The 10,571-nt window shown below is 45.7% G+C and overlaps 1 protein-coding gene across 1 annotated transcript; it reads left to right on the forward strand.

Annotated features, from left to right (window-relative positions):
* The first annotated feature begins 818 nt into the window (after nucleotides 1–818).
* Nucleotides 819–4,927, forward strand: HMGN2 (high mobility group nucleosomal binding domain 2). Its single transcript, XM_081145338.1, has 6 exons — nucleotides 819–1,306; nucleotides 2,272–2,316; nucleotides 2,515–2,544; nucleotides 2,885–2,935; nucleotides 3,502–3,597; nucleotides 4,063–4,927. The coding sequence occupies exons 1-6, from the start codon at nucleotides 1,292–1,294 to the stop codon at nucleotides 4,096–4,098; spliced, it is 273 nt and encodes a 90-aa protein (XP_081001464.1). The 5' UTR covers nucleotides 819–1,291; the 3' UTR covers nucleotides 4,099–4,927.
* The last annotated feature ends 5,644 nt before the right edge of the window (nucleotides 4,928–10,571 follow it).

A 10,571-nucleotide genomic window follows, 5' to 3' on the forward strand; every position in this document is an offset into this window, starting at 1 on the left:
ATAGTGCGACGAAAGAACACCTTGTTTTGCTGCAGCAATTGTCCACCTTCCCTCAGGTGCACCTGGCTACCTCCAGGATTCCTAGCTTTGGGGGCGTGTGGGGAAGGGGAGCCAATGGAAGAGCCCCTTTGCCATCACAACACCTGTTCCTCTACTTGTTTCCTAATCCCCGGACGCTTTCCTCCACCCTCTTCCTCGCGCAAGTGAAAGGAAGCCAGCTAGCCAGTGTGGAAGGAGGGATTTCGCCAGCTGCGTTTGCAGCGCCCAGGCTTGGTGGCCGCGTCGGGTGGGGGCAGCTGAGCTTGCTGTCTCCGAAGCGTGTGGAGCGTAGGGGGAGGGGAGTGCTGGTAGGCCTAGCGGCCGATCTCCATCATTCAGTGGCAGGGTCCTGAGGTCCGCGAATACAGGAACTCAAGGAGCTACCCGAGGCTTTGGCGGGGGGGCTTCGTTGATATTTGGGGAGGCTGCTGAGCAGCGGGTGCTGAAAGGACAGCTCCTACCTGCCCCACTGCACCCGAAAGTAACCTCTGCGTGTAAAGTCTCCCTGCGAACTCCCACTCCAGCTCGAGTGGACCCCCTTCCAGGTGAGGTGCACGGAAAGCTTGCTCGGAGTGGCAGCTTGGAACGATGCACGTCCGGCTGCGCCAAGCTGGCTTCCCCGCTCTTTCCCACTTCAGCGTTAGCTTTGGCCTTGGGAACTGCAGCCTGTGCCTCCAAGCCGCGCGCTTTCTCCCGCCTCCAGCGGAGAAGGGCGGTGCGGCCAGGCCTCGCAAACCCTTCTTCTGGGGCCCCCAGCGGGAACAGGAAGGAAAGCGGCCGAGATGGCTCTAAGTGTCGCACGGCTTGAAGAAGTGGGTAGCTCGGTTGCATAAGGTGGAAGGAACTTGGTAGTTTGCAAAAGCCAGCTCCTGAGGTAGCGAAACCCAGAGCCCGCGGACTCGCTCAACCCCCCCTCCCCATTTATAGCCTTGGACGCGAGCTTCCCCCCACTGCGCCCCCACCCCCTAAGCGCGCCGCCGTCTCGCGAACCCTCCCCCAATACCCCCCTCCTCACTCCCTCCAGAGGAGGTGAGTTTAAACCCCGCCCACGTGACCCCAGCTGGGCCAATGAGCGGCGGCGGGAGGTGAAATCCGGTTCTAACCGGTCCGGGGCTCCCAGCGCTATAAAAACTTTATAAACCCCCCGGAGCCCTAGCAGTGTGAAGAGGCGAGAACGACCCCCGGACCGACCAAAGGCCACGCGCTGCTGCATCCCCGCGTCCAGCCCGGACGTCCCGCCACCGTCGCCATCATGCCCAAGAGAAAGGTACGTGGCGCGAGGGCCCCAGGCGCTGGGCCGCCACTACCGCCGCCTCCGCTGCTGCCTCCGCCGCCGCTTCCCCGGCTTGGGGCGCGAGAATCCATGCCGGGCTCGAGCAAGCGCTGCCGCTCGGCGCGGGGAGTGGAGACGGTGTCAGGCGGCCTGGGGCTAACCCTGTGCGTCTCGGCTGCCCGCGGGCGCCAGAGGCCATATTGGAGGAGCGGCGGCCGCGGCGGGAGGAGCCATGTTGGTGGCTGTTTATCCCGCTCCCCTCGGGCTAGACGTGCCCGCCCCGCGCCCCCTCCCCCATCGGCGGCCCCCCCCTCCGTGAGGGCGGGCAATTCAAACCCGAAAGGGCGGGAAGGCGGTGCTTGGGGTTGGCGGGCGGGGTAACGCGCTGCCGCCAAAAAAACCGCCGCCGCGAGGGGGCGGGGCTTCGCGGCGGGGCCCCGCCTCTGCCCACGATCCGGGCGCACGGGACTCGCGCCGCTGCCGCCCACGAGTTCCCGGGGTTGAGCGCGATCCTCACGTCTCCCGCCCTCGACGGCTGCCATGGCAACGGCGCTCGGGCCCCGCCTCCGGAGGGGTTTGTTTGCACCAGCTGCAGCTGTTGCTTCTGCCTGGTGCGGTGGCGCGGGCTGCGCTGCTCTGCGCTCCTCGCTCCAGCTTAGCGCGCGCTTCCCCCGGGCCACTTGGCGGAGACTCCGGGAAGGCTGGGACTCCCGACGTTCTGCGAGCTTTGGGCTGGATCAGGCGTGATGCTTACACAAATAAGCACTTCCACAGTTTCTAAGCTCTTTGGGTATTTGCATAGGAGGTGGGAGTGCTAAACACTGATGATTTGTATGTCCTACAGAAGTTTTGTGCAAGACTTCCTTTTAGTTTTTTTCCTTTGGACTGTGTTAAGCTTAGTGAATCATTAAAAATTGCCTCGGGGGCTGCAGGTATAGTTTTTGTTTGTTTTTTTGTAGGCTGAAGGGGATGCTAAAGGAGATAAAGCCAAGGTGAAGGACGAAGTAAGTCTTGTTTATTCTCTTCTTTTGGAGCCGTACAGTTTTGGGCTCCTCTGGTGGTAATTAACCATACCCCTATCCCTGAATTTGCCGGAGTAAGCTCTGTTCACTTCCTATAGTCTAAAACAGATTGGCACTAAGATTTGTTTTTCTTCAGTGGTTTGGCTGTTTTATTTCTAATTTTCTCATTTTTTTAAATAGCCACAGAGAAGATCCGCCAGGTTATCGGCTGTAAGTATATCTGCTTTAAATTTTCACATATATTCCTGAAACTAAGAATTGGAAAATAATCACCTCTGCTTCCCATGCGTGGTCAGTGGCTGGTTTTAATGAGCTGCCCCACTGTGGACTCTCACCCACTTGAGATTTGCTGGTTGTGAAATTCTCACGGCTTGTAGCCAAAGTGGAACACTTCTGAGTGTTACTTGAGTTGGTTTCTAAAGGTAGAAAATTTTAATGGGAAGTCAGCCAAAGTAGGGAAAATGTCTATGTTGGTGGTACTGTGATTTGTTTGTAGGTTTTCTTTGGCCCGTCGTACTAATGTTGTCTTCCTCTCTCCTCCAAATAAAAGAAACCTGCTCCTCCAAAGCCAGAGCCCAAGCCTAAAAAGGCCCCTGCAAAGGTGAGTGGGACTGGGAGGCAAGGTGTTTCTAGGAGTCACATAGGCTGAGCGGGATTTCATATGCTTCCAGGAGATCTGCTATATAACAGCTTCATCTTTTGGCACAAAGTTGAGATATGACAAAGTTAATAGGACTGGGCCTTATAATTATGCCCTAATTGGTCATTTTCACAGAATGAAGACTGTCCTTCAGTGTCTTAATGCAGCATAAAGGTGACTCCATTGATGGGTATTCTAAATTGTTTGGGTGGCTTGCCTTATCCCTGAGATTTGTATATCAAGAACTCTATCGTCAGTTTAGAGAAAATTGTACTTCTTGGGTATTAAACATCCAAGTTTTAAGGTGTCTTCTATTATTTACACTCCAATAAAAAATTTTACATACTGACAACCACAGCAAATTATAGATCACTTGGCTTAGTTTTAATCAGTGGGAGAGGGTTTATAGTTTGTGTGTGTGTTATCATCTTTAATAAACAATCCTGCCTTGTTTAGAATTTTATAGACCACACCCTGGTAATACAAAATTAAGAGAAACAACTCTTTTTCTTTCTCCTGCCTTTTAGAAGGGAGAGAAGGTACCCAAAGGGAAAAAGGGGAAAACTGATGCTGGCAAGGATGGGAATAACCCTGCAGAAAATGGAGATGCCAAAACAGACCAGGTACAACCGCTATCTCACTTTTTGTGAAGCCTGCTCATTTTATTGTTTACTGATTCCAAAAGGTCTTAGTTGCCTTTTTCCTGAATCTGCATCATGCCAAGTGTGTCTTTCAGTCCAGAATTTGCTTGTGGTGCCCTGTTAGCTTAAATCCTGGATTCTTGAAGTCTCTGCCATTCACTAAAGGGCACTATGATGTTGATCTTTATCCCGTTGGGGGTCACACTTGTACTATACCATAGAGTTTTAAAGCTGAGAATAACCTCAGATCTAATGCTGGTATGTCCCCTTCCTCGGTTTTAGCAAAGTTTCCTACCAGGTCATTCTCAAAAGAAGTACTAAGTCTCAGTGTCAAAGTACCTAAAACCTGAACTTTGGCCTGGGAACAGAGTAATGTTATAGATGGAGTATGAATGAAGATAGTTTCAAATTCTACACATTGTGCTAATCTGTCTGTTTTTCTCTTAGGCACAGAAAGCTGAAGGTGCTGGAGATGCCAAGTGAAGTGTGTGCATTTTTGATAACTGTGTATTTCTGGTGACTGTACAGTTTGAAATACTATTTTTTATCAAGTTTTATAAAAATGCAGAATTTTGTTTTACTTTTTTTTTTTTTTTTTTTTTTTTTTAAGCTATGTTGTTAGCACACAGAACACTTCATTGTTGTTTTTTGGGGGAAGGACATACTAATAGAATGTCTCCAAAGCTGGACCGAAGTGGAGGAAAAAAAAACTTTCCCTTCTAGTTTTGAGAGACTTCTTCTTGGCTCCTGGGAGGAGGGGTCCCTTGATGTGGACACGCATTAGCCATCTTGGCACAAACACGTTGTGGTGTGGGAAAACTAAAATTCATTTTTATGTCCTTTTCTCCCTCTCCACTTTAAGCATAGACTTTGGCTTCCTAAGCCCAGAGACCTATTGGGGCCTGACCCAAAAGAACTGGTTACATTGGGCAATCTGTACTTTCCAGTGTCACCATTGAGATGGCATCCCTCAAAAGAGCAGCAGTTCCTTTTTTAGATTGTGGACCTACAGGTTGATAATTCTGCCATTTTCATTTCATTTCCTGAAAGTCAGGGTCGGCTTGTGAAAAGTTGTTAAACAACATGCTTAATGTGAAATGTCAACCCTCACTCTAAACTTTCCCTGTTCAGAGCATCAGATGAAGACTTCATTGGGTTTTATAGTGGCTTTCTGATTTTGGTAGTTCATTGAAGAAGGGAGTTTGAAAGTTGTTGTATACTGTTAACGATTGTCTGCCCATGTCCTGCCTGAAATACCATGATTGTTTATGAAAAGTATCTTTAATAAAGCTGGATACAGTTTGGCTTGGAATGCTGCCTCTAATCTTTTCCCTGTAGTGGGGGAGCCTAGTTTCTCCAAGTTTCTAGGGACAGGAAGCATTCTGGTGTGAGGTGTAAAGGTTCCACATTCAGTCTATCTAGAATGGTGAACAGTTCTATCCTATTAACAGAACACGTGAGGTGGAGTTAGAAAATATCCCAGGAGTAAGTAGACAGTGGTCTGAGGCTGGGAGCCCAGAAGTGATTTTTGTACTTGGTCGTGCTGCAGTGTACTTTTTGGTAGATGTAAGTTTTCAGCCTGGTAGCTAACAGCAAAAGAGCCTCTCCAGTTCACATTTAAAATTTCTGTAAAATTAGAAAGTTAATAGGTCCAATTATATTCCTTGTGTCAGGAAAAGGTGCTTCTGTGCATATACTTGACCGTAAGATGAAGGCAGGTGGCACTCTGCTTTCAAGCAGACCTGCAAGTCTTCTGTGAATTGATTAAATTCTTGTCCTTGCTAGTGAACTGTAGCTCCAAAAATAAAGCTATTAATGGAGACTTTCTGATTGCTTTAGTTTGGAGACCCTGCAGAGAACCCCTTTCCTCCAGGGAAATAGCAAGAAGTTAATCTGTTAGGAAATAGAACTTGTAATAAATAAATGCAATTTGAATCTGCTTTCACAAATCACCTCTATTGTTTGAGGGGAATTAAGTAAACTGGAGATTGCCCAAAATGTTGCTTTGTGTGTTTTTTATCTCTAGTCAAAAAGGTAGAGCTGTCATATCAGTTAAGCTCTTCCTTGGTAAGTTTTCTGTGTGATCTTCAGTCTTGGGACAGTTGTGTAATGTGAGTTAACACCACTTTTATGGATGAGGAAATGCTCAGGTGGAGAAACTTCCAGGTTATGTGCACGTCTAAAGAGCAGCAGTTACGTGTACATCTCATGAGTAGTCGGGATTCAAACCCCCGTTTTGTCAGAAATTTCTGGCTTAAGACTTCTACTTGGAACCCTTTTGGACGAAGTAAAGTTTGTCCACTTAGGCAGTTTTCAGCCATTTGCCTTCATTGTTGCAATAGTTTCATGTTGCAGATGTTAATTTTTACCCGGGGGTGGGGGTGGGGGATGTTATCTTCCAGAGTGGAACCCATTGCAGCTGTTAGGAATAGGAGTACAGCAGCTTGCTATTTGAGCAGAAGTTGCAGAATTTGAGGAAGCTGGGGTTACTTCATCAATATTTGTATGAGTTCAGATTCTGTAAAATGTGAACTGGGCTATGCTGGCTCTACCATGAGCTCATTGAATGTTTAGGTCAATCCTATGTAGGTTATCCTCATTTTATAGTTAAGAAACAGACTCATAATTGACTGGCTGAGGTTAAACTCATGAGTAACCCTCTTTTTCTGTTACTTAGAAATTAGGGTGGGTAGGGTGAGCTTAATTTTTTTTTTCCCCCCTGGAAAATGTTGACTGATTTGACTGGCCATGGACCATAAGAGTCCCTGGGCTTAAAAACCAAGAAACCAGACATGAAAACATAAGGACATTTGAGACAGCCATAATAGTATCCTCAGTGCCAGCCCTGACCTGAACTAAGTCTGGTCATAGAAAAATATAAAAGTGGAAACCCCTCCCCTCAGCCCTGTCTCACCCATCTCAGGAAGAGTCACCAGTAACCTACATTAGGATGCTTTGGGCCCTAAAAAAAAAAAAAAAATCAAGTGGCTTAAACAACAGGATTTATCTCAAGACAAGTCCCGAAGTAGGGTGGTCCTAAGGACCCAGGTGGTTCTTTACATCCTTTTTGCCCTCTGCTGCTACAACATGCACAGCTACCTCACCAAGTCCTGGACTTTACAAATGTCCAGAGGCAGAAAACTCATTTTTTTCTCGTTAACAATAATGAGCCCACCCTAGCTGGTTTGTCTCAGTGGTTAGAGCGTCTGCAAGGATAATGAGCCCTGGCTGGTGTGGCTCAGTTGGGTGTCATCCCCTTGTACTGAAGGGTTGCTGGTTTGATTTCCCATTGGCACATGCCTAGGTTGTGGGCTCGATCCCTAGTAGGGGGCATGCAGGAGGCAGCCAATCAGTTTCTCTCCGTCTCCCTCTTCAAAGAGCAATAAAAAATCTTTTTTAAAGAAGAAAAAAGAATAATTATTTCCCAGAAGCCCCTCAGCAGCCTGAGTTTCACTGGAGAGAACTGAGTCACCTGCACACTCCTAAACCAATGATGGCAAGAGAACCACAGAATCTAGGATTCAGACAGAATTAATTGGAATTAAGGGAGGGACAGATAATTGACAAGAGAAAAAGGGCTATCTTAACCCTAACTGAGTGGACAGTCTTCCTGCCATACTTGTAAATTGGCCTTTTCTGGACATTTCATTTAAATATATGTAGTCTTGTAAGTGGCTTCTTTGACTTAACATAATGTTTTCTCATTCATGTCATAGCATGTATTCCTTTTATTGCCAAATATCTGTTAATATGGATAATACCATATATTTAATTTATTCATTGATCAGTTAGGTGATGGACACTTGAGTCATTTCCACTTTTTGGATATTTGTGAATACTGTGAGCATTATGTACAATTTTTGTGTGGACATATATTTTCAATTTTTTTGGTCATAGACCTCAGAGTGGAATCGCTGGGTAATAGGTTACCTGTATGTTTAAATTTTGAGAAACTGCCAGACCATTTTTTCCACAGCAGCTACACCATTTTACCTTCCCACCAGCGATGTATTAGGGTTCCAATTTCTCCCTATCATGGAGACATTTTCTTTCCTGTTTCTTTTTTTTATTATAATCATCTCAGTGAGTATGAAGTGATATTTCATTGTGGTATTGATTTGTATTTCCCTAATGACTAGGATATTGGGCATCTTTTCATATGCTTATTGACCATTTGTGTTTTGAGGGTTTTTTTGAGAACTATATTAAATTCCTTACCTATTTTTAAATTAGGTTATTTTTTATTGTTGAGGTTTAGTTCTTTATATATTCTGGATACTAGATCCTTATCAGATACATGATTTGCAAACGTTTTCACCCATTCTGTGTTTTCTTCACTTATTTGATAGTGTCCTTTGACTCAACAATTTTTAATTTTGATGCTTTGGTGTCATATCTAAATCAGTTGCCTAAACAATTTACACCTATGTCTTCCAAGAGTTTTAAATAATTTTAGCTCTTAAATTTAGGTCTTGAAACCATTTTGAATTAATTTTTGTATATGGTATGAGGTAGGATAGGAGTCCAAGCATCTCCTGCCCGTATCTCGAGTTTGGTATTTCCACCAAGCTTCTGTGCAGTACCATCCAGATGTACCTCAGGCACCCAAATTTAACATGACCAAAACGAAACTCATTTTGTTCACAAACCCACCTCCCCTGCTTTCCTAGATCTAGTAAAAAGCACCACCACCGTTCTGTCCCTCAAGCAAGAAATCTGAAAGTTATCCCAGATACCTTGTTTTTCATCATCACACATTTCTAGTGAGTGCCCAAATCATGGTGACTTTACTTGGAGGGAAAAAAATTATTTTTTCATGGGAAATTTTAAATATGTGCAAAGGTAGAATGTAATGAACTCCCATGTACCTATCAGAGCCTCAGCAATTATCAACTCGTGGCCAACCTTGTTTAATTTTATACCACTGTCTACTTCTCCCCCCCCACCATAACCTGACATATTTCATTCATAAATACTTTAGTGTGTGTGTGTGTGTGTGTACACACACTTTTTTATTGATTTGAGGAAGAGAGAAATACCTATTTATTGTCCCACTTATGCATTCATTGGTTGTGTCTTGTATGTGCCCTGACCAGAGATTGAACCCCCAACCTTGGTGTATTGGGGCGATGCGCTTAACTGGCTGAATACCTGGCCACAGCTATATATGGACTTCTATAAAAACAATTTACAATAGCATTAACAATTCTTTAATATGAAACATTCAAGTTTTCAAATTTAATTGCCTAAGTATTTTTTTAAGTAATTTATTTGAGAATCCAAACAGGCTACAGAGGGCCAGACCTGGGGCCAGACATTTCCCCAGGGTTTCAGCAGTAGACTGAAGACAGAGCTGAATAATTAGTTAATGGTGACTTTTTTTTTTTTAAGTCCTCACCTGAGGATATTTTTCCATTGCTTTTCAGAGAGAGTGGAAGGGAGAGAGACAGAAACATCAATGTGAAAGAGACATCTATTGGCTGCCTCCCACACGTGCCCCGACCTGGGCCAGGGATCAAGCCTGCAACTGCGGTACATGTCCTTGGCCAGAATCGAACCCAGGACCCTTCAGTCCACAGGCCAACGCTCTAACCACTGAGCCTAACTGGTCAGGGCAATAATGACTTGGTTCTTATTCCTACTTACCGGCCAGTACATTCTAAACTTTGCATATTAGTAATGTGTTCCTTGGGTGGGCTGGGAGGGAGGTATAGAGGGGGCTTGCTTTTCTTCTAAACATAAAACTTACCTGCTCACTGTAAAAATATTTTTTGAAACAATTCAAGCAGCCCGGCCAGCATGGCTCAGTGGTTGAACATCGAACTACGATCCAGGAGATGGCTGTTTGATTCTCTGTCAGGGCACATGCCCCAGTTACAGGTTTGATCCCCAGTAGGGGGCGTGCAGGAGGCAACCAATCAATGACTCCTCATTGATGTTTCTCTCCCTGTCCATTCCTCTCTCTGAAACCAATAAAGATTTTCTTTTAAGTGTTTATTTTTAAAAAAAAAACAGTACAAGCAATACAGACATAGAGACCAAATGTGAAAATCCCCTTCACCTCTCCAAACCCACTGTCTTCCCAGAGGCAGCCACCACCAAGTTGGTGTGGAGTCTTCCAGGCTTTTCTGGGCATTTACAAACACGAGTCCAGATATCTTCTGAGGCCCCCTTTACTCTGAGATGTAGCTGAGATGCTAAGATGGGATCAAAATCCCACCTCCATGAACCACAGAATTTGGAAAATTGCCTCCAGACTTCTTTGAGTCCCAAGAAAGGTGTGGGAAGAAGGGTCCTTCTGTGTTTGGTCTCCCTGTCTCTGGCCCTTAGTTTTGCCCTCACCATCTCCTCTGACCCAGGTGAGCAGCTCAGGTCTTTCTGGATCCTACCCTAAAACTCCTGCGCACAGACATTGGTAAGTCAAGTACACTTCATGAAGGGTTCAGATTGTACCCCATGCAGCAAACAATTTTAATCATCTCTGTGACAGGTTTAAGGTCCTTTCAGCCATCCCGTCAATGAGAGTTGCTCCCTGGCCCTTTGCCCCTTGTATTCCACCATCTTGTCCCTCACCTGTCCTTCCCTGACTCGGGAAATTCAAATTCCCCTACCTTCTTTACCCAACTAATTCAGTTCCCCAGCTCCTCTAGCCCACTCTTCATGGAGCTGACACACAGGCCTTCCATATCCTGGGCCCACCCTTCTTAGCAGTCATCTGGTTGTACACTTCATTTTTTCCTGCTGCTCTCATGGATTGGGATTGGAGCTGTCATGAGGCAAGAAGGCTTCTGCTTACATCTGGGTTACATATTTAACACAGATAAATAGTTTGGGGGTGGGGTGTTTCTTTGTTTGCACAAGTGAAATCATGTTGTACACAGTGCTCAGCAACTTGCTTATTTCACTCGACCTAAAGCAGACATATTCCAGATCACCAATAATAATAGCTGAACTTG

The sequence above is a fragment of the Miniopterus schreibersii genome, assembly GCF_964146895.1.
Source record: "Miniopterus schreibersii genome assembly, chromosome: 8".
Taxonomy (NCBI): Eukaryota; Metazoa; Chordata; class Mammalia; order Chiroptera; family Miniopteridae; genus Miniopterus; species Miniopterus schreibersii.